The sequence below is a fragment of the Pteronotus mesoamericanus genome, unplaced genomic scaffold, assembly GCF_021234165.1.
Source record: "Pteronotus mesoamericanus isolate MK-2021 breed Mesoamerican mustached bat unplaced genomic scaffold, CSHL_Meso_final contig_82, whole genome shotgun sequence".
Taxonomy (NCBI): Eukaryota; Metazoa; Chordata; class Mammalia; order Chiroptera; family Mormoopidae; genus Pteronotus; species Pteronotus mesoamericanus.
Genome location: NW_026555265.1, coordinates 9,037,250 through 9,061,837, shown reverse-complemented (window position 1 = coordinate 9,061,837; position 24,588 = coordinate 9,037,250). Strand labels below are relative to the sequence as shown.

Genomic DNA, 24,588 nt, shown 5'->3' with positions numbered 1-24,588 from the left:
TTGGCACCTGCAGAAGCTGCCTTGTCCAGGAGAAGGCACGTGTCAACAAGGCTGACAGCAAGCCGTGGGGGGCTGGGCTGCTCCTTCTGTTCTTCCCAAAGGGCTAGTCTCCGTGCTCCGTGCGTGAGCACGGCGGGACCCTGCGCCTCCGTGCGGAGGTGGAGCGGTAGCAGCCACCAACCTGCCCGCCCGCCCGCTGCGCTCCCACCCGTGTCAACAATTAGTGCGCAGCGCTCTGAAAGTTCTGGGGATATTTGCCAGACTGCCAAGAAGAAGACCTGGTAAATTCTAAAAGTTCAAACAGTGGGCAAAGAGGGCGCGTAACTTTTTTCTACTGCCAAGGCACCATTTCGGCACTGACTTCTGCTTCCCGGGATCTCAGTTGAGGTAAAACTGCGGGGAGACAGACTCTCAACCGCCTCTACTGAGCTGCAGGGGTGCTACATGATGCTATTAATAGAAGATATTTGAGAACTTCTAACAACAAACTACGTTGTTAGAATTGACCTTTAAAATTCAAAGCAAAGCATTGTACGTCTTCCCTATCAGAATAGCCCACATTACATGTTGCGTCTTTCCAGATTAATTGCTAATCGACCAATGAACATACCCCCGTTTAGGCGCTACGCGGAGAGGGGGTGGGGCGATGTGACAGGCATCACTTGGGGACTTTGTTTTGTTAGGATGCCCAGGTGATTGATTCTGAAGTGCAGACACCACTTTCCCAGTCACTGAGGTTCACAGCCAACAGCTTTTGTGTTTTCTATTTTTGGTTTAGCTTTTCTGGGTTGTAGAGGTCAGTTCATTAGAGAAGATTCTGCCTGAGCAGGCCAATACAAATATTGAGTTGAGCCTAATGGGGCTAGAAAGCCTTGGGGTGGGTGTTCTTAAACATCCCACAAATGTTTATTAAGTGCCTACTATGTGCCAGGCACTGTGAAGGGTGCTTTGGAAAGAGCAGCCGATAAAGGCCTCACAGAGCTTATATTTCAGTAGGAGAAAAGAATGAATAAATATATTGTACACCATATATTATATAATGCCAGATAGTGAAATATGAATAAAATGAAGTAGGGCGAGGAGGCAGAGAGTGATGGGGGCTGTTATTCTGGGAGGTGGTGATGCTGAGCAGAGAAGCAAATGAAGGGAGAATGTCAGGACAGGAAGCATTTGAGGCACAGACAAGGATCCAGGGGCAGCTGTCACCTGACCGGTGAATCAGGAAAAAGCAGCCCCAGCCTGGGCTGATTATGGGCTGCTAATGAGGCCCCTCCGCCCCCTCAGCCATTGTGAGGGGAACAACCTGTGCACAGCCACGCGCTGTCTCTCCTAGAGGCACACGCTTCAAACTTCGAGGAATAGCAGGAAGGCGGGGACACGTGGGGAAGAGAGAGGTTAGAACGAGGGAGAGTGATAGCCAGCAAACTTAGTCTGAAAAGATTAGTGATTTAGAATAAAAATACTTTCGTTATGTGAACTAACCATCAGCCACATGGGACAGGATTTCCAAGCAGCCTCTCCTTGGGGCTCTCCCCCATTCCGCGTTGGGGCAATGCTCTTCTGCCACCAGCCGTGAGGCTGAAGTGAAATTTAAGCACATCAGCCCAAATGACAATACCACTTTAATTTGGAAACTTAAGCCTGGCTATTTCCATGCCCATTTCACAAAAAGAAATTCTCTTCTTCCTCATCCTTTTTATTCCTTTCTTTATAATATTTGTACCATGCTTATCTCTCCTGAGATAAGACATTCTCTGCAGCAAAGTCAAAAGAACCTTGGCATAAGTGTAAAATCACTAATATTTTTTTAAATTACAAAAAAAGTAAAATAGACTTTCCTCACCTCTTTGTCCATCTCTAATCCCTTTATGAGAGACTTTGACTTTCTGCTTTATTTCTGAATTGTTTAAAATGTTTTCTAAATCTATTGCTTTGACAAGCCCACATCCAATTACTCAGTATTATTTTCACTTTAAAAATAACTCGAAAAAACAAAGTTGTTGTTCTGTAATGTGTTAACATCTACTAGGCCTGGGTGAGCCTGTCTCTCCTAAGTGGTTATTATAAAGGAGTTTATAATAGTAGACTGAGGATATGTACATTGCTGAAGAGCCTGTTAGAAATGTGATTTGAGGATTCCTGATGCAGTCTATAGCTGGGAGTATGAGAGAGAATTGTAGCCCCAAGAGCTTTTCCATTCCCACTCCCCTCCCCTCCCAACAGGCCCCAATTGAATCAGGTTAATATAATCAGGAAGCCTCCAAGCTACAGGAGTGGCCGTTTACACAATTTAAAGTGAAAAACAAAGTTAAGCTCCATTCTAGAGCATTCAAATCTATTTGTTAACCAAAACAAAAGTGAGCATAAGCATTATTATGCAGAAGAAGAAATCAGAGAAAGTGAGAGGTAAACTAAGGAAAAAAACGGTCCAGGATTGACAGTTCTCATTGAGATAAACAAGCATGGCTGACTGATGATGCTTAGTTTTGCGTGGTTTCCTTACCAGATGGTGCTTAACCCTCCCTCCAGCCCTGACCTCCCTGGGATGGGGGTCAGGGATGGGGTGCAGGTATCTGTCTAGCATATTACTTAAAAGTAAAAATACTGAAAGCTTAATGGTGTTTGAAGCAGCATCGAAAGGCTCCTTCTTCCAAAATGGCTACATTAAAATAAGTAATCTCAAAGTGGTTACATTAAAAACTGTAGACCCATTTCCCTTAAAACTGAAAATGAGGTGATTCTGACTTTTCTTTGTTGTGCTCCAACTTGCTCCTCCAGTCTTTCCTGCTCCAAGGATCTAGTACAATTTTTGTACATACGTGGTGTTTATTACTGCTTAAAAAGTAAGTAACTGGGGTTACTCAGTGACCCCCCCTACCCCTTACCGAGAAACATCTCTAGACAATGAATCAAGTGCTTATGAGGATGACATCTCTACAGTTGAGATTGGTAGGAGTAAGGAAGGTTGGAGCAGCAGGGTAGGGTCAAGACTGAATCAAAACTAATGCATTTGGACCGTGGAATTCTTGGAACCCAAGGCTCGAAGAAATGTGCCAGTGGGTGACCAAGACAAAAAGATGCTCCTAAAAAAAATGCTCCTTGCCCATTGTGTAAAAATAAATTGTGTCTTCAGGAGACTCATTGGTAACCCTAAACTCTTGTGGTTTTCACATAAATGGGACACAGGATAAACACAAGTTCACTGAAATACTTCTTAAAAGGGCAATATAGGGCGTCCAGTTAAGATGGGGGAGCAGGTAAACACTGTACTCACCTCCTCCCACAACCACATCAAAATTACAAACTAAACTACAGAACAACTATCGCTGAGAACTGCCTCAAATCTAGCTGAACAGAAGTCCTACATCTAAGGACATAAAGAAGCCACATCAAAACTGGTAGGAGGGACAAAGGTGTGGAACAGGCATGTCCCACACCCACATGTAGCAGTTAAAAACCAGAAGACATATCTCAGCTCTGGAGGTGCCCTGTGAGAAGTGAGGGCTCCCAGCCCCCTCCTCAGGCCCCCCAGGCCAGGGTTCCAGTGCCAGGAGGAGAAGTCCCCATAACTTCTGACTGTAAAAAGCCAGTGGGTATTATAGCTAAGTCAAATAAAAGACTTCGGGGGTCCCAGACATTCCTCTTAAAGGGCCTACTCCTAGGCTTACTTGTTGACAGCCTGATGTGCTCTGAGCCCCAGCGTCGGGGCAGCAGCTTGAAAGACTCCAGGAACATACATATAGGGAGGAACTGAATTGTCTGGCTTCAGGGCAAGGTCTGGAGAAACGGCTTTCTCTCAGACTCAAGTGCTGGCAGAAACCATTATTCCTTTGATGCGCCCTCTCCCTGCAGTGCAGGCAGGTGCCATATATGAGTCTCCATCAACCTGGCTAACACTCTTTGCCCCACCCTAGTGTTCCTTGAGCCCACACCACTCAACTTGCAGGCTACCCAAGCCACTTCCAGTGGCATTTCCCCACAAACCGTCTGTCTTGGCTCGTGCTGCAGATCTTCCTAAAATCTCTCAAAGATCCACAAATGCCAGACATGCAGCCCCTGGCCTCAGCATGCCACATAGCTCTTTCTAAGCAGCCCAAAGCCTGGCATTAGTGGCACCTGGACTCCTTTCACAGCTTGGCCTGTGAATCTCCTGGGCATCTCCAAGCACAAAGAGCAGCCATCTGCAGATCACTTTGTAGTTCATGCCAGGTGGCCCAGCAGAACACAGGCAGTGGCTGTCCTGGCCTACATTTCTCAAGAGGCCCCAGAACAAGTGCACCCAGTGGACAACTTCAGACCATGACGAAGCTCCACACAACCACCTCCATGAGCAACAGTCAAAGGGTGGGCTCAGCAAGCACCAGAGCCCTGCTGAAGTGAGTCCTTCTTTGTGGGGTGGTCCCCTACACAGAAGCTCTTTCACTCTAGTCATATCTGGTCCTTGGAACCAATTGGCCTGGCATCAATCCCTTCCACTGACATGCCGACAACAACGAAGGCTCAGTAACAACAGGAGGGTGCACACGACCAACATGGAGGGTGCACCTGGAATGCCCTATGAGGCTGTGCCATGGACCCTACAAGACACCTACTACATTAGGCCACTCTACCAAGACAGGAGACATAGCAGCTCTACCTAATGCATAGAAACAAAGTCAGGGAGGCTGCCAAAATAAGGAGACAACGAAATATGGCCCTAATGAAAGCATAAGAGAAATCTCCAGGAAAAGAACTAAACAAAATGGGGACAAGCAATTGACCAGATGCAGAGTTCAAAACACTGGTTATAAGGATGCTCAAGAATGTAGGGGAAGAACAGATCCACTCAGTGAGAACTTCAACAGATAAGAAACATAAAAATGGAGATTAAAACATAGAAAAAGGATGAGTCAGAAATGAAGAATGCAATCATTGAAATGAGGACTACACAAGAAGGAATCATTAGTAGATTAGATGAATAAGAGGACTAAACCAGTGATTTGGAAGATAAGGTAGCAGAAAACACCCAATCAGAATAGCAAAATGGAAAGAGAATTCCCAAAAGTGAAGGTTGCTGGCCAGGTAACTCAGCTAGTTAGAGTGTCACCCCAATATACCAAGGTTGCAGGTTCGATCCCAGTCAAGGTACATACAAGAATTAACCAATGTATGCATAGATAAGTGGAACAACAAATTGATGTTTCTTTCTCCTTCTCTCTCCCTTCCTCTCTCTAAAATCAATAATAATTTTTTTTTCTTTTAAAGTGAGGATAGTATAAGAAGCCTGTGGAAAAACATCAAGTATACCAACATTTACAGCATAGAGGCACCAGAAGGAGAAGAGAGAGAGCAAGGAATTGAAAACCTATTTGAAGAAATAATGATAGAAAACTTCCTTAACTTGGCAAAGGAAATAGACATACAAGTCCAGGAAGCACAGAGAATCCCCAAAAAGATAAACCCAATGAGGGCCACGTGAAGACATTTCACAATTAAAATGCCAAAAGTTAAAGACAAAGAGAGCATCTTAAAAGCAGTGAGGGAAAGGCACTTTGTTACCTACAAGGGAGTTCCCATAAGACATTATCAGCTGACTTCTCAACAGAAACTTTGAGGCCAGAAAAGGTTGACACAAAATATTCAAAGTGATGAAAAGCAAGGACCGAAAACCAAGATTAGTCTACCCAGCAAAGCTATCTTTTAGAATTGAATGACAAATAAAGAGCTTCCCAGACAAGAAAAGCTAAAAGAATTCATCACCACCAAACAAGTATTACAAGAAATGTTAAAGGGACTTATTTTAAAAAAAGGGGGAAAAGATAAAAAATATGAATAATAAAATGGCAATCAATACACAGGTAACAACAATCACTTTAAATGCAAGTGAATTAAATGTTCAAATCAAAAGACACAGGGTGGATAATAAATTTACATAGGCTGTCTGCAGGAGACTCACTTCAGATCAAAAGACACAAAGACTGAAAGTAAAGGGATGGAAAAAGAGATTTCATGAAAATGGAAACAAAAAAAGGTGAGTTAGTAATACTTATACTAGACAAAATAGACTTTGAAACAAAGGCTATAACGAGAGCCAAAGAAAGACCCAGCAATTCCACTTCTGGGTATTTATCCCAAGAAATCCAAAACACAAAATCAAAAAGACATATGCATGCATATGTTCATTGCAGCATCATTACAATAGCCAAGATATGGAAGCAACCTAAGTACCCATCAATATGTGAATGGATAAAAAAGAAGTGGTACACATGAAGTCTGCCTGGAAAAAGTCCAGCCATTGTTAATACAACAAGAACGGTTTGTGCAACATTGATGTAACCTGGCAGCCAAGGATAGAGGACTGGAATGTGTATGCATGAACAATGATGACTTCACTGTACTAGTCAGTGGGGGTGGTAGACACTGTTGAGGGAGCATGTGTACTGTATGGCCATCACATTCAAAATGATTGAGTGAGTAGAGCAATGAATCTGCATCAAATTTTGCAGATTTGTTAAGCTTGAACATTCCTCTGTGGAAACTATTAAGATGATTCAGAAGGATGCAGCTATGGGCAACTGGCGACTGGCAGCTTCATCACAATACACCTGCTCATACATCACATTTCGTGCAGAGATTTTTTTGAGAAACAACAAATCACCCAGGTGACTCAGTTCCCATACAGACCATATTTGGCACCCTATGACTTCTGGCTTTTCAAAACTAAAATCACCTTTGAAAGGGAAGAGATTTCAGACTGTCGATGAGATTCAGGAAAATATGACAGGGCAGCTGATGGCAATTGGGAGAACTGTGTGAGGTCCCAAGGTGCCTGCTTTGAAGGGGACTATGGTAGCATTGTCCTATGACAGTGTTTATTGTATCTTGTATCTTCAATAAATGTCTCTATTTTTCACAGTACATGGCTGGATACCTTCTGGACAGACCTCATCTATAAAACAGTATATTACTTGGCCATAAAAAAGAATGAAATCTTGCCATCTGCAACAACATGAGTGGACTTAGAGGTTACTGTGCTAAGTAAAATAAGTCAGACAAAGACAAATACTATATTATTTCACTTATATACAGAATCTAAAGAACAAAATAAATGAACAAAATAGAAACAGACTCATAGATACAGAGAACATTTTGATGGTTGTCAGAGGGGAAGAGGGTTGGGAACCTGGCTGAAAAAGGTGATAAGGTTAAGAAGCACAAATTGGTAGTGACAGAACGGTCATGGGGATGTAAAGTACAGCATAGGGAATATAGTGAATAATACTGGAATAACTATATATGGTGCCAGGTGGGCTCTAGATTTATCAGGGTGATCACTTCATAAGTTACATAAATGTCTAACCAGAGGTTATACACCTGAAACTAATATAATATTGTACATCAACTATAATTGAAAAATAAAAATGATTTAAAAAATAATTTCTATCCTTCAGTATTGTCATAAGGTGTTTTTTGTAAATCAGTCAATATATATAAAATACCCTTCAGTTGGCTTAGTGATTGGCATCTAGATAATTATGCTGATAAATATTTTCAACAAACAGATACTGTATCTCAAGGAAAAGAAAAACTATTTATGAAATTTAAATGTACAGGTGCATGAAAAGATGCTCAGCATCACTAATCATCAGGAAAATGCAAATCAAAAGCACAGTGAAGTATCACCTCACACCTGTCAGCATGGTTATCATCAAAGAGACAAGAAACAACAAGTGTTGATGAGAATGTGGAGAAAAGTAAATGCTTATGCACTGTTGGTGGGAATGTGAATTGGTGAAGCCACTATGGAAAACAGTAAGGACTTTTCTCAAAAAATTAAAAATAGCATTATCATATGATCCAGCAATTCCACTTTGTAGTATTTCTCTGAAAAATCATGAAAACACTAATTTGAATAGATATGTACACCCCCATGCTCACTGCAGTGTTATTTACAATAGCCAAGATATGGACACAACCTAAGTGTCTATCAATAGATGATTGGATAAAGATGTGGTATATATACAAAATGGAGTATTACTCAGTCACAAAAAAAGAATGAAATCTTCCCATTTGTGACAACATGGATGGGCCCTGAGGGCATTATGCTAAGTGAAATGTCAGACAAGAAAAAACAAATATACCATATGATATCATTTACATGTGGGATTTAAAATAAAAGCAAGCACCTAGATACATAGAACAGATCGGTGGTTGCCAGAGGTGGGGAGTAGTGGGTGGGAGAAATGGGTGAAGGGGATCAAAAAGTATAAAATTCCAGAAATAAATAAGTTGTAGGAATGTAATTACAGCATGTCAATTATACCTCAATAAAAATTTTTAAATTTTTCAAAAAGAGAAAAAAAACCTAAATGAGATAAATGGCAAGTGAGCTTAACTGAAGTCCAAAGAGAGCCCAATAATGGAGATGCCCTCCCCTTGATATTAATATGCAATGATACCATATTTTCCTTTTTGTATTAATCAATCACTGTAATCAGTAATACTATGCTGAGTGCAAGGATCATCTATGAAATCTTGGTATCTGTTATTTGCCTCTTCGCAAAGATCTAGGCTATAGCAAGTCTCCTGGTAACAACAGATGTTATCTGTTACAGGAAAATGCTCTTTATATAAAATGTACCTTCCAGCCATGCCTAATCAATATCCAGCTGTCACATACTGCAAGAAGGCATGACTTATTTGGCATCATTCTTTTCAGGAACATTCTAACCAGATCCAGTTGGTGACCACTTTCAGTAATACTTACAGTTGAGCTATGGTCAAGATGCAACAATGTTTGGTTTTTGTTGGGTTTTGTTTTGTTTTGGTTTTTGTCTCATCAGTTGTACTCATTATTAACAAAGTTTTTGAACAGCAATTTTAAAAAGTTAAGATGAAAGAGGAGGCCAGATGAGGTAATAATTTTCTTTATTCAAGATGTTCAAGGCTGGGCATCTGTTTTCTTGTCCGAAAACGGGGACAGTGGATTTATCTTGCAAAGAGTATTCTGAGAATTGGAGATAATATATGTAAAGTGCCTATCCCAGTAAGTGAATACAGTATATAATCAATAAATTGAAAGAACTATCATAAATGGGAAGGGAGTTGCACTAAATGACTTAAAGGAGTGACATCTCTATTCTAAGATTCTAGGATTCTAAGTTCTAACCTTTTAAAGGCTTACAGAACTGAAAAGAATTTCCACAATCACAAATATGTGTTGAGTGCTTACTATGGGCAAAGCACTGTGTTTCAAGAACAATTGTCAACAGACAATGAGGAACGGGAACTCAAAAATCGATTTTATACACTTGTATAAAAATGGAAATTACCGGAAGTCTCTGCCTAAAGCGAGCAACAGCCAATGACAATCTCCTCCCCAAAGGGTGAGTCTGAATTAGGATGCATGTGGCACGTAAACATGAGGCCTTTGTTGTAAGACAATATAGACTCAAGCCAGGAAACAGGAAGGGCAGAATTGAGAGCAGTCAGTCCAGAATGGAGGCTGCTATCCTGGCTCAGGAAAGCTGTGGGAGACGTGGAAGGCTTGGGCAGGTTTGGTCAGAGTTTGGGGACTGTTGGCTGACAGATGATGACTCCAAAACACCCTTTACCAGTAACCTGAGAGGCAGGATGAGAGAAACCCCATCCTGGATCTGGGAGAGAGGATGGAAGCAGGCTGGACAAACAAGAGCGAGGGACGGAAGGGCAGAAGCCAATGAAGTTTTGATCCCACAACTTTTATCCTCACCCCACACCCCAACATAAAATTTATAAGTTAACTCCATGTACTACATATTAAGTGGTATAAAATGTACCTTCCGTTTTAAAACCTTCACAGATTATAGACGTTTAAAAAGAGATCTATTAAAACAGTCTTCGTGTGCACCCCACTTTTGAGAGAATAAGTAAACTGGTGGGAGAGAGGGGAGTATGCAGTTGTCACTGCCTGCGTAGAACCTCAAAAGGCAAAAACATCCTATCAAGGATCCCTTAGCTATTCTTCAGAAGAGAACCCTGTCACCACGCAGTAAACAGGCAGGAATAGTGCCAGATAAAAACTCAGTTGCCCACCTCTAGCTTCTAGCCCCTACCTGGCCTTCCAATTGTACTTTTGCTCAAAGGTTGCCATAGTTACACCTGATGCCACTGCCAGGAGGTTTTCCACCACTAGGAAACTCAGACCTTAAAATCTGGTAGTAACCATGTCTGACCTGGAAGGGTTGGATGATATTATTCAGGTGATGGCTGTTTTCAATTTGGGGGGAAAGAAAGCACTTTGATTAGGCTGTATCTTCTGAGGACAGGTACTGAACCTTACAGAGCTCTCTTTGTACAGAGTCTTGAGTGTAATAAAACACTGGGTTTTGTTTGTTTGGTTGGTTGTATTTGGCTAAAAATGAGACTAGAAAAAATTTTATTTCCCCCTAAAACAGGTGTATTATCTGCAAATATTATAGCAGGGTTTTTTTTTTCCCTGCAGGTTTTACACATAGCGCATTGTCCACATTAGAAAACATCAAATTTGCTGTGGAATATTTTTTAATATATGCTTCGTATTATTACTGTAGAGAGAAACAAATAAACATATAGTTGGTCTATAAGAACAGGACCAAAGCAAAGTATATGGGCAAAAGCATTTGTCCTGTTTGCTCCATTTCCTATACATGACTGTGACTGTGGTTTGCATCCAGGACCCCTCAGCTCCCAAATGTACAGGGCCTCCATAAAACGACGCAAACCACATTTGGGGTCTTAGTTTAAGAAGCCTTCAATTAGGAGAACTAACTGCTTTCTGCTTCTAAACACTGCCACTGGCTTAGAGATGCTTTATCTCCCAGTGCACCTTTAGGGAATGGCAGCGCGCCCGCTGCTTCTATCTGTTTAGCCAAGCCCAGGGCATGTGAGTATGGTTCTCACTGACAAGAGGCAGTTAGTTCACTGGAGATGAAACAAAGTATAAAATCCAGCCTGTGTAGGGTTTTTAAACAAACAAACAAACTAAAAAAAACCTTAAGAAAAATTAATTGTATTGATTGGGAGCAATTAAGGAAGTCTTATTGCTGGGTTTTATAAAAAAAAAAATACAGTTAGGTCAGGTTTCTGTTTCCTCAGTTCCTTTTGACTTAGATTTGTTACAGTATGGTGAGGACAGCAGCAGGGAGTGAGTTTTCCTGAGCACCGCCAGTTCATGCCATCAGCTGGTTCAGTGTTTCATGCGGGGTGGAACATGGATGAGAACCGAGAAAAGCAGAGATGTCAGTGACTTCCAGAAGGACTTAAAGGTTATGACAGATTCTTTCGACTTTATAAAATGCTGTTTTAAATAACACCATATTTTATTATAGTAAGTCTTATCACTCTTAGTCATAAAGATAAATGTTATTTTATCTAAATAGAGCTTTTACATTCATTTACAGTCAGTTCCATTATTTAACTTGATGTGAACTTTCTACTATATTTTCCCCAATTATGTAAGTGAGCCGATTATGCAACTAGGAGGTTAGCAAATATGGGAATTATTACAGAATCAACATTTTTTACAGATCACAGCTCAGGTTGTTTGTGGAGTAACAAAGAGAATATGAAAAATTTTTTTTCTAGTCTGCCCAGTTCAGGTTTATCATTCCTAGGCCTGATTAATAAATGCCTGACTCTTAATCCCTTTTACAAATTAGCCTGGTCTTTAGTCCATATGTGAAAGGAAATTAGGTTTTGCTTTAAAACAACAAAGCTCTAGAAGTGGAGCTTTGAGAAAATAATAAAACAAAATACTAGTTAAGTAACTACAGCCAAATATAATTAATTTAAAATCCATTCATCAATTTGTGATAGCTCAGAAAGGCATAAGATGTAAGTGTACCTTTGGCCTAATTGTGTAAGAGTTTGCTAAGCTAGTCTCTGGTGGAAAACTTTTTTTCAGGGAGAAGGCTTGAAACTTCTAAAGAGACTGTTTCTATTATCTTTCAGTAATTTTACACATTTATAATACTGAATGATTTCTTAATTATAAATTATTCTTATCCACAACTTAAGTCCTCCTTGAGCCACTACTAAGTAAATCATCCTTGACCTACTTAAAAGATTTGCTGTAGTGATGAAGATAGCCTTTCATTTATCAAATGAAAACCTTTTCCTAAATCAAACCGTCCTTCAAGTGTTCTTTGAGCAAGGCAGTTTGTTGGATGTTCTGGTTTAAGTGTTGAATACAAAAGATCTAGAAGCAGTTTGCCTAGGTTCAAAACCCCCCTTCTACCAACTGGGCATGTTATTGATTACGGTTGTGGTGCCTCCACTTCCTCATCTGTAAAAATGGGGAAAATAATAATCTAAAAGATTTAACAATTGTGAGGCACTTAGAACAGGGCCTGCTTCCTTAGAATTATCTTCTGTTGCCATGACACTATATTGCAGGTAGACTCAGCCATACCCCCCAGGGCATCACTAAGAGAAACTTCTGTGAAATGAAATGGTAAACACTTTACAGCAGGCAGGTTTTTGGCCCGCCTTTACAAGGCTCAAGGGCATATTTTCACATGCAGCGCATCACAACCGGTTTCCAGTTCTTCAGTCTTCCTTTACCCTGGCCTCCAGCCACCCAAGCCTGCCAGGTACTTACGGTCAATTATGCATAAGCTTTTTCCAAGCCACCGCCTCCCAGTCTCTACGAATTGTCTCCGTTCATTCTAGGATTCATCCCTCCCTGAGGTCCTCCCTCATGAACGCCCTCCACCTAAAAAGCCCACAACTCAGATACAGCTCTGCTAGGGAAGTCCTTGTTAAGAAATCTTGCAGGTCTTTAGTCTCTCTGAATCGCATGGTCTGGAGTAGTTCGACCCCGAGCTCTCGGACTTCGGGCTTCAAAAAAGAGTCCCAGTTAAAGACACAAGAACTCGAGGATGACTGAGCTGCGCCCCCCAAAGGTTGGTAAGAGCGACCAGAGGTCACTTATGGGATGGTTAGTTTGGACCAAACGAGGGCGAGAGAAAAGGCAGGTTAATGACGCACCTGAATAAGCCTGCTATAGGAGAGAACATAAACTAAGGCTTGATGCGGTGTCGACAGCAGGAGTCGCGCGCGCTCCCGCGCGCACACACACGGGAAAAGAAGGGCAGTCCCATGTTTCTGACAGTGACACAGCCCTGATTCGGACACCGACTCAAAGCTGCCCCGTCTCTGCCCCGGCTACCTCTAGACTTAATGTTAGAGCATCTCCTCGCCCTGCACTGCTGAGGCGCAGCAGGCGCCATCTCCTCCCCCACCCCGCTACCCCGTCCCCGCGGCCGTAGCTCTCCACCCCCAGCGAACGTGGTTCGCTAGTGTCCTCTGCAACACACGCGTGGCTGTCGGATTTCGAACCCCGGCACCGACCCTCGCCCTCGCGATCGCCACGCGCCGCTGAGTCGCTGGCGCAGCCTTTGCCCCGGCATCAATCATTAACGGGCCAGCTCTGGCTGCTGCAGCCCGAAGGGGGTGGGGAGGATGGTACGGAACTCGAGACAGGGGATAACTCTACCCCCGGAGGCGGCCTCGAAACACTAGCCGGAGAGGCCCCCGCCCTCCCTCGGTGCGCCCGTCCCTCCCTCCCTCCAGCGCCTCAGCTTCCACATCCCCGCCTCCCGCGCCGCGCGATGCCCAGTCACCGGGGCAGCGCCGCCGCCGCCGCCGCCGCCGCTGCCGCCGCCGCAGTCCGCCGCGCCACCGCTGGGGCTGCCGCAGCGCAGGCGGCCGGGAGCCGATAGCAGGGAGCCTGGAGAAGGGGACGCCGAGCCCCGCGCGCTCCTGCCAGTCGCTGGCTGTTTACGAACCGACTGTTTTTATTTATTTACTTATTTTTTAGGAACGGCTGCTTAGAGGCTCAGGTCTTCACTTGAACCTGCAACGACACCCTCCGCACGAGCACAAAGGCTCCGACGGCGGCTGGCGGGGGCTGCGGAGCGCGCGGGAGCCGGCGCCAGAGGTCGCCTGTTCTCGTCCTACTCAAGCCCGGGGCACCATGCCGCGGCGCCTGCAGCCCCGGAGCGCGGGCACAAAGGGCCCGCCGGCCACGACTGAGACGGCTTTGGCGGCCACCTCGCGCCCCCACCCCTCCGCCTCGGGGGACCCTCCGGCCTCCGCCAAATCGCTGCTGCGCTGGGACGAGGTGCCCGACGACTTCGTGGAGTGCTTCATACTATCTGGCTATCGGCGGCTGCCTTGCACGGCGCAGGAGTGCCTGGCCTCGGTGCTGAAGCCCACCAACGAGACGCTCAACTTCTGGACGCACTTCATCCCCCTACTGCTGTTCCTGAGCAAGTTCTGCCGGCTGTTCTTTTTGAGCGGCCGCGACGTGCCCTTCCACCACCCGTGGCTGCTGCCGCTGTGGTGCTACGCGTCCGGCGTGCTGCTGACCTTCGCCATGAGCTGCACGGCGCACGTGTTCAGCTGCCTGTCGCTGCGCCTGCGCGCCGCCTTCTTCTACCTGGACTACGCCTCGATCAGCTACTATGGCTTCGGCAGCACGGTGGCCTACTACTATTACCTGCTGCCCAGCCTCAGCTTGTTGGACGCCAGAGTGATGACCCCTTACGTGCAGCAGCGCCTGGGCTGGCACGTGGACTGCACGCGCCTCATAGCCGCCTACCGCGCGCTCGTGCTGCCCGTGGCCTTCTTGCTGGCAGTGGCCTGCACGGTGGCCTGCTGCAAGAGCCGCACTGACTGGTGCTCTTACCCGTTCGCGCTGCGTACCTTCGTCTTCATCATGCCGCTCAGCATGGCCTGCCCCATCATGCTTGAGAGCTGGCTGTTCGATCTGCGTGGCGAGAACCCCACGCTCTATGTGCACTTTTACCGCCGCTACTTCTGGTTGGTGGTGGCCGCGTTCTTCAATGTGAGCAAGATCCCTGAGCGCATCCAACCTGGCCTTTTCGACATCATTGGCCACAGCCACCAGCTCTTTCACATCTTCACTTTCCTCAGCATCTACGACCAGGTGTACTACGTGGAGGAGGGCCTGCGCCAGTTCCTCAAGGCGCCGCCTGCCGCACCCACCTTTTCAGGCACCGTGGGCTACATGCTGCTGCTGGTTGTCTGCCTGGGGCTGGTCATCAGGAAGTTCCTAAACAGTTCCGAATTCTGCAGCAAAAAATGAGCCTCTGCTTTCCTGGAGGCTGCTGGTTTGCCCACTTCTTTAGACTTTCGTTTGTTGCTATTGGTTTGTTTTCCAGTTTTGTTGTTTCCTTCTTTGCTCAAGGAGGTTGCTCCGGAGCCGCCGGGAGGGGGAAAACGTCCACAATGACAAGGGGTTTTCAATGCACTTGGGGCTTTGGAAGAGGGAAGTGGGTCAAGCAGGAAGGAGAGGGCCACTGGTTTTTGCCCATGGACAAAATTCAGGTGATGTCTGTGACATCCAGGGATTTTTCGAAAGCAGCGAATAAAATCCCAAGTAAAACCCCAAATAATTCGATTTTCCGATGATCTTCTGTGCCAGCGGTAATAACAGGTAGCCCGTGTGAGGTCAGGTATGCATTAAAGAGGGTAAGTAGACAAAATCCCTGGGTACTTCCATTTCAGTCTGAGGAATGCTTGGATTTGTCAAAAGAATGGATCTTTGTAGAAAACGGGCACAAAGACATAAATAAGCCCAGGGCTTAACCTGCTAGAAAATGCATGGAATGTGAACACAAGTTAATTATTTCAAAATGTTTCTCAGATGTTATTTAAATAGTAATATATACAATGATTTTTCGTAATTTATCAAGCCTGTGATATGCACTGAATTTTATTTGTCTTGTAGGTTTGAATTTTATAGCCCTTTTGCATTGCATACACTTTAACTGGACATCAGGGCAAGCTGCTTGAGAGTTCTAAACTACTGTACTTTCTTAAACAGTGTTTCCTAAGGCCTGTGTTTCATGATACAAATGTGAATTATTTTACCTTAGGGACTCTGGTTAGACTACTGGTGAGGAGCTCAGTGGTCTACATAGATCCCACATGCCTATTTACTTTAATGTATTCCACAAAGCTTATCTTGTTTTTTTGTTTGTTTTGTTATTAATCTTATCCTTTCCTTCTCTACTTATTTAAATTACCACTGGAATAAATGTGCCTTTTGAAGCAATGCCCAAATGACTGGTCCTCAAATATAGGGGAGGGCAGTTGAAATCAACTTTTTCTTTACTGCAAATCAGGGTTTAACATTCCACCCAGGAGGGAAAGAAGATGGTGTTGGTTTCAAGCTGTGAGTAGCACCGGAAGTAGCTTACCAGGACACAGAGCATTTGGCTTCTCTACTAGGAGAAGGAGCCAAACCACTGATGTGACTGTGGTTCCTAATGCAGCCATCAGGGAAGGTGAGAGGACACTGTTCTAGACTGATGCCATCTATCCTCACTTAAAAACATAATACTCAGGAATAGATAAGGCAGATACAGTGTGAAAGTCAGGAGCATATTACTTGAATTGTAATTGAAATTTTTGAGTTCTATAGGATTACCTTTGCCTAGTTAAACACTGAAGTCTCATTTAGATGCATGCTATGGTAATGAACGGTCATCCTAAATTATAGAGAAATGGGTGAACACGCTCCTGAGATCCTTTATAACAACCACATTGGCCAGTGTTATTTAAGACATTTCTTATAAATGCTAACCTGTACTTGAGATGGCAACCATTGAATACCACAAACCACTGAGGTAGCTTATTTAAATACTTACCATACTTCCTGACAAGTCCTTTGGTTAGGAGCCAAATAAGTCATTGAATGGGAAGTCTTGACTTCATGGTATAATTTAGATCAAGCACATTATATAGATGAACACTTACCTCAGCACTGGTAGGCTAAAAATATTGCTGTTTCTGTTTGTGCTTTTAATCGCTACTATATTTATAAACTGAGAGGCTCGACACAGTTCCCTGGAGGAACCAGTGTGCTGTGTGTTAATTTCCACACAGAACTTAACATTATATATGTCTGTATTTAATTTAGAGCCTCTTAATGGGATTGTAAATACACTTTGCACGTTTGCTGATGGGTGTCAGTGTCTCGTCTCTTGCAAAGTACAAGGAGATTCCCTTTATGTTACAGTGGCTGAGAATTTGTGCCTACTAGGGATGTCATTCTTCACCTGTAACTTACTCAGTACATGCATTCAAAGGCATTTGTGGAAACTGGGACATTTCCACCTGCAAATTTATTTGCATGTCATTATTATTTCTTCTAGAGTCTCAAAGAATGTTGGTTTGGAAGCAAGATGCATAGGTTGATGAGTATTTTAGCTTCCCTGAAAAATGGGACCTCCCCTTTCAGAAGGAACTTTGAAGAGACAAACTCCTAAACAGGATTAATGAGTTTGAAAACAAAAACAAGCCTTGTATTTGTCATTTAAAATTTTTGTTGGAGATCTTAGTCTGCAGACAGAATTCTCTTCTTGCCCTGTGTCTTTGTCCTTAAGCAGAAGTCACTCAAGGATAAAATATACCCATATTGTTTTCAAATGATTATGATGCCTAAGCCCAGTAAGAGAGAATGAGAACTCACTTTCCTTCCTTTTGCCTTTTCCCTCCCCCACTTTCCCTTTCCCATCCTATCTTGGTTTTTATATACCACACATAACGTTGACAAAAGGGCATTCTAGTTGAAAACAGTGGTTTCACTTCACTTCATGTTTGCAAATAGATACCATGTACCCCACACAAGACCAGGCATGTGTGTAAAACTATGTATGTTATTTGCTAAATTACACCTGATTTCTGTCAAGATAAATGATATTTTAGAATCAGGAAATATTTACTAAGTATCCAAATTTGCATGGAACTGTCCAGGCATATTACATACTTCAGGGGTAATATGGCCATCAGGATAAAATAGCTTTAAAAATATTTTTCACTATCCATTTTGCCACATCCTTTAAAATTCACTTTTACTTTATTGTGTTTGCTGTTTGAAATGTGGGACAAATGATAAGTAAGAATGCACTTCATTATCTCTGTACAACCTATTTTGAAAGCATAGAATTTTGAAGCATATTATGTAATACATGTTATTTTTACTTGTTAGTCATAATCTAGATGACATCTCAAGGAGCTAGAGACAGAGTCATGCCTGGGAAATGAGGGTGTTTGACTTCAGTGCCTGTCACCCTGTGGGGTTGGTCTCTGGGGCTGACTCAGGCTGATTCCGTTGACTAGAGGGGGTCCCTTTCTTCCCCGTCCTTGTAGCTGTACCCTCAGCTAAAGAAGATGACCTTCCCAGAGAGAGGAAGTGAGTTCTTTGGTCATGTCATGACTGGCTTGTAAAAATAAATGTGCTCTTTTCCATTGGCTATCCGCTTTCTATAAATAGCTCAGGAAGAAAGTATGGGGCTTCAAAGCTGACCAGAGTGGCTCACATGTCTCCATTCATAAATCCTGCCTGAAAGTGCTTGCAGTCAAAAACTGTTTAGCCTAATTCATCATGCTACTTCAGGGCAATCATTTCTAAGAATGCAAAATTTGGGGATGGAGATGATTTTTATAATTTTTTCTGATTCGGTGCTGAATCTGAGGGCTAACAGCAAATAAAAACAGATTTTTATCTTTGAATTTCTTCACAATTTTATTTAGTTAACCAGTACAAAGCTACAGCAAAAAACAGTTACAGCAGGAGTTATCTTCGTTTCAAGGTTACACTGTTGGCCCAAGGTGACAGAATTGTTTTCAAACTGGTATTAGAATGTGGAGATTTCTGTGTACTTGACTGTGAGTGTTTACTAGTTTGCATGGTTCTGATGTCTGGCCAAGCACAAATACTAATTGATAATAAAATATGTCATTGTAAAATAGAGTGAAGTAAGATATGGCTATCCTTGAATTTGGATTATAAAATCTTACATAAAATGTTACCAGCTGCTTAATTTTTCGTATCTTGGGTTTTTCATCTGTTGAAGTCTGCCGCAGCTGACTTCACGCTGCCAGTGCCTTTGAGTTGATCTGCATCCATTCATTCATATGATCCCTTTAATGGCCATTGAGCACCCACTGCATATTAGGCATTGGGTGAGGATCTGTCCCATTATGACAGCTATTACCCTTTGGTCTGGTAGAACAGGGGTAGAAAGGCACTCAGGCCAGGGATCCAACTCTGATCTTTGCCATAAACAGAATGTTCCAAGCCACTGAGTTTGGTTCTGTTCTCCTTTCTATTAGCAAAGGATCTTATTTCAATTAACATGCTACTTACCCACAATCAGTCTCTTTCTTTTTCTTTTTGTCTGCTCCTAGGTCTTTGTAAATTTTATGGTTAAAAAATAACTAGAGATTTACTGTAAATCCAGGTGAAGGGATAGCAGGCATATATGTACATAGAAGAGGTTGAAAGATTTATCATCACTTATAGTTAACAAAGACAATAACAATCACTTTTGGAAGGTTTATAATATTCATATCACTATGAAGTGAGGTTCATCCAAAGTGCCTAAATTGTGATGTCATTAAATATCTGAATTTCATAGATAGCATAAGTTTAAAGCAAGCTTCAATGCTTAAATCTCCAAAGATTAATGTTATTTAGCTTTTTTCCTCCTTTAAGGTCTTTGTGTTGTACTCTATGAAACATGTCTTAGAAAAATGGAGGAAATTATAAAGAAAAAGCATCAGATGTAAAAAAGACAGGAAGAACGCATGAGAAGGAGAAAGCAAGAATTAGATTCAATCAGCCGGAATGGAACAGCAAGTTCAGCTATGGACAATTTCACCTGAGTTCTAAGCTGTGTCCCTAGAAAAGCATGTGAACTCCCCTGCTGTTAGTGCTCAAATAGGCAGGCAAGGAATTGTATTTGGCACATCCTATAGCTTTTTACCTGAGCACTAGTGCCCAGGTATATTTTAAGTGGTACTCTTACCCTTGGCTTAATGTCCTTAATTTGTTTCCATAAAATTAGGGCATAAGGCAAAAAGGCAATAGGAGTAGCACCATCTAATTGTAAATTATCTTTTGAATCATTTTCTTGAAAGATTAACAATATTCTGTCATATATTGCCTGACAAAAAGCAAACGAAGCTAGACAAGCTGAAAAGGAAGCACTCATTGGTGGAACCTGAGAACTACTGTATTCCTTTGTGAGAGGCCACATGCCTTTCTATTGAAGATTTTATTTCTTCAATGTTATGAATAAGTATTTCTTAAATGTGAAAATGGGTGTCAGTTCTTCTGAATCACTTTTCCAGAAATCTAATACAAATTTTTGTTTGTTGAAAGAGGACAAATATATTGCATTTTTTGGTTTATAGATTTTTAACCAATTTGTAGGCCTTTTTGTTTTAGAAGAGCTTGTTAAGAGTCTATGAGCAAGTTGAGAATCAGAATGTTTATTTATAGGTCAGGGACCAAGAATGCTGATTTGGCTGTGAATTGTGGCAGGATGTGACTGTTGAAAGCTCTGAACACACACCTATATGCAACAGAATTCTCACTTATTTACTATTTAACTCAATGGAAAAACAGCCTTTTTGTTTTTGGTTTGGGTTTTTTTTTTTTAGATTTTGAAAATGTTTCCCCAATATATTGTGCTTTTAAATGTAACACATGAGCTTTAATACTTTTTTTGTTCTTGAACAATTTCTAGAAGGTATTCCAAACATGAAATTTCTTAAGGAAAATTTCTTGAGCATGTAAAAGTTGCAGGCTGCCTTTCTCATGCCTTACACCGCCACCTAAAACATGCAATAAGCACTCAAGTCATGGAGGGGCCTTTAGTTGGTTACTTATCCGTGCCGTAGAGATGGCCCTGCCCCTCGTGGCTCACCACAGCGTTGGAAAGAGACACCATGGAAATAAACCCTTGTTTCTAGATGAAAAAAGTATGGGGACACATTAATTTCATTTCTTCTTTTTAGTTCCATCTCTAGTTAGGAAGCATAATCTGTATTTCATATGCTGGTTGTACACACAAGACTAACAGGAAAAATTTTTAAAGAAGTATTCTAATTTTGTATCTTAAAAGTTTTATAATAGCAATTTGTTTGCAAAAACAGGCCTTGGCACATAGATGAGAACCAGCGCCTTTTGGAAAGCCTCATCTTTGTCCTGGGAGTTTAATCACCTTGAACTCTTACCCAAATGATCAAGACCTAGTAGGTCTTTAAAAGTGTAAATAATGTATAGTTTCAAGATGGGTTAAAAAAACATTTTTTTAAAAGAAGAAAACTGTCAGATATGTTATAGGTGTTTAACAAGGCTAAATTCAAAAGTCTTTTTAAAATTCTTGGAAACTTCATTAAATTCCCTCTCCCAGCAAGGCTTAGCACAGGTCTAGTGCGCCACCAGGCTGGTTTTCTGTCGTGGAGGCTATGAGCAAAATTATTCCAAGGAGCTCAGTATCAAGTCAATAAAGGCTCAGGTACAGATCACTTTGATGAGGGTACAACCACTGTGAATAACATAAAAATAACTAGAGAAACGCACAGCCCTGGAGACCCTGCTCCTTATTTGTTGGGAGTGGAAAGAAGACTAAAGCCCTGTGCCATCGCTACACAGACCAGGGGCAGGCTAAGCCTCGGGCTGAGGGCCATTCCGTGGCATGCAGTAGGAGCAGTAGCTGTAAACTCTGTCCATTTCACCCTTCTCTCAGACCATCGCCGCCACCACCCTCGAAGCCTTCAGCCCCGAAGACAAAAGGTTTCTACCATGATTCCATATTGGCCGCCTCAAGCCATTTTGCCTTATGAGGTTCATCCATTTCTAAACTAAGGATTCAGATATGACTGTACTCAGATTTACAAGAACGTACAACCAGCAGGTTCCCTTTTGCAGTAAAGGGCATTAGTTGAAGGGCCATATTCATTTTTTTTCTTCAGCTTAGAGGTAGGCAGAGAATTTAACAGTGACCAAATGGAGATCTTGTATCAGGTTTTTTTGTTGTTGTTGTTTTGGGGGTGGTTCTTTTCTTTTCTTTTTTTTTTAGTTCATTTAATGGTGATAATGGAGGGTGATAAGGGATAATGTAGGCATGAAAAAAGAAACAATCATTTTATCCACGGCTTGCTAAATTAAGTCTTAGGCTACTCCAACTCCAGCCATCATGTACATCCTAATCAGCTACACTTAGTGAGCTAGAGGGACTTTCTCAGGATGTGTGAACTTCCACACAGGGACTGCGATGTGGTTTCAAAGCATTAGCATATTCTGCCAAGTATTGTTTATCCATAATTCCACATTATCTGGTAAATTAAGAAAAGTAATCCATAGGAATAGAATCACTTTGGTCAGTTCTGTGAATGTAGCTGAACAAAATTGTGACTGATTTCTGTTGTGTAGTTTGCCATGATTTTGTTTTTGTGAGACCTTTGTTCCCTACGGTCTTGAATATAAAATTCTGTATAACTATACATTTTTTTGCCGAAAAACATGTTTGAAATAAGAATAAATTATTTGTAAGCATAGTGTTTAGGACTGTATTTGTATGCTTCTATGTATGCTCAGAAGATATCCTTCAGCAAACAAATTATTCCTAAATTAATAGTAAGCATGTATAACACTAATAAACATAAGAAAAAAACATTATCCTTTTCATAAAAACCAGCAGGCAGAAAGGAAGAGTGTAAGTTTTTCCTGAAGAAGCACCCTTAATATATTACTTTACACTTTTTAGTTCAATGAAATAGAAAATTCATGAGTTACTTTGAAACTGTATCTTCCAAGAAAATACTTATAAGTCTAGGTAATGAAGATTTTCCTTAAACCTCCCTATTTTCCAAAGGTACACAAGATCCATGGACATCTGTATAATACAGCCATTCCCAGAACCCTGTTGATATGTGTGAATTTGCAGTATCTCTGTCCCAAATAACCCTAGTGAGGGAGAGCTCACTTCACTTCTTAAGCTCTGTGGTGATGGCTAAAATTTTAAATCATGTCAACTCTTGTCTCAGGTAAGGTTTTTTTGTTATTAGGAACAGAAAATCTTTCAATTAAGCATAAAAAGGTTTACAGGAAGAATACTGGGGAATTCCCAGAATGCACAGTGTTGATTCCCCCCCACCTCCCCTCCCCCACCCCGCCTCAGCGAGGACTGCATGCAACAGGGCAGTGCTAGAGAATCCAGTAGGGAACTCCTGCCCCAAGGGAGCAGTGTCCAGAGCACTGCTGCAAGAGTGAGCCAACTTCGGCTGTTTTCTGGCCGTCTTCTATCTGTCCCCATTTCAGATTCCTGGGAGAGAGTATCTGATTGGCCTAGCTTAGGTCACATAGACTCTGCAGGCATCAGGGTGTGAACATCTGTGATTTGCAGTCCTTTCCAGAACATGTGGAGGGAAGAGGTTAATTCCCCAAAGAAAGCAGGGATGGTCAGGCAAAAACAACAGTTTTCCACCTCACTATTCACCTCCTTGGCTGTCTGGTACACAGGCAGACAACTGTAATCTCAACTCCTAAGAGAGTGAAGGTTTGGGCCAATGGAAGTTATGCAAAGCGCTTGTCCAACCCAAGTGTCTTACAATGTGGGGTCCCCACCAAAGCTCTGGAGCACGTGGTTACAGAAGGAGGGAGGAGAAAAGTGCCAGTAGCCCAAAGCAATAGTAACCACAGCCCAGCACCTGGCTGGCTAACCCACACCTGCCTTCCCATATGTGTTTGCCTTAATATAATACAACTATTGCTTGTGTAATCTAAGTGTTCTTGCCCCATTTCCAAAGTCAACCCACAATCCTCACGACTGCAGCCAAGCTCTCAGCACCCAGGATCTCTCTATGATGTGAATTCCTCTTGCTCAGGTCAGAATATGGCTGAGACATTCAGCTCCTCCTTCCTCCCCTCACTCTACTGTGGCAGAGAACTGGGTTGCTGAGAGGCAAATTCCCACTCAGAATAGCATCTACTTTTAATAGCATACTGTGTCACCAATACATGGCAGCCACCACATCCTCTGGTCTAGGAAGAACAAGCCGTCCGCCAGCTGGTGGTGAGATGAGCTCCTAGGTTCTGTGTGCCGGGAGTAGCTCTGTGTACCTTGCTCCATGGCTGCTCCAGTTTTGGCCACCCAGTATCTCCTGGGCCTGTGCCAGCGTCTGCCTGTTTGCCTTAAGATCCATTTCCCAATCCTTTCCCTCATCTGCTCTGTATTGGAGCTATTTTAGGCTCTCTTACTCTCCGGCTTTTTGTTAGGTCCTGCCAAGGGAAGAAATAGTGAAAGATTAAATGCAAGGAGAACAGCAGAACACAGGGACTTTCCTTCCTATTCCCCCCACTCTTCCTGTATCGTTCCTTTTTTTCTTCCCCCTGAAATCCTTAGCCCTAGCTGATGTTGCTAGTCAAAGTATAACCCCGAGGTAAGTCCGGATAGAATAAAGCCAGCTCATGGAATGGGACCGAAGAATGAATCACAAAGGGAGCCTTGACCAATCTGTGCCCAAAGCCCACCCACTTTTGGACTTTTCCTTATGTGAGGCAATAAATTCCCTTTATTTTACAATCTAGTTTAAGTTGTATCTGTTTCTTATAATTGGAAGCGTCTTAACTGATCCATAAGGTTTGGTGACCTTCCAGCCACATACAAGATTTGCACAGCCCTCATTTCACCTTCCCTGAGCTCGTCCTACATTTTAGGACTACATCTGCATATAACATCCATGAAATGCCTCAGTTTTAAAGTA

At 42.5% G+C, this 24,588-nt stretch overlaps 1 protein-coding gene across 1 annotated transcript; it reads left to right on the top strand.

The window, feature by feature from the left end:
* The first annotated feature begins 12,757 nt into the window (after positions 1-12,757).
* Positions 12,758-22,355, top strand: PAQR9 (progestin and adipoQ receptor family member 9). The gene is made up of 2 exons (XM_054585156.1): positions 12,758-12,902; positions 13,820-22,355. The coding sequence occupies exons 1-2, from the start codon at positions 12,879-12,881 to the stop codon at positions 15,107-15,109; spliced, it is 1,314 nt and encodes a 437-aa protein (XP_054441131.1). The 5' UTR covers positions 12,758-12,878; the 3' UTR covers positions 15,110-22,355.
* The last annotated feature ends 2,233 nt before the right edge of the window (positions 22,356-24,588 follow it).

Bases quoted from the DNA above. Each gene is read 5' to 3' on its own strand.
- PAQR9 (XM_054585156.1), top strand. From the start codon at position 12,879: ATGACTGAGCTGCGCCCCCCAAAG. The intron at 12,903-13,819 runs GTTGGTAAGAGC...CTTATTTTTTAG, and splicing joins CTGAGCTGCGCCCCCCAAAG to GAACGGCTGCTTAGAGGCTC.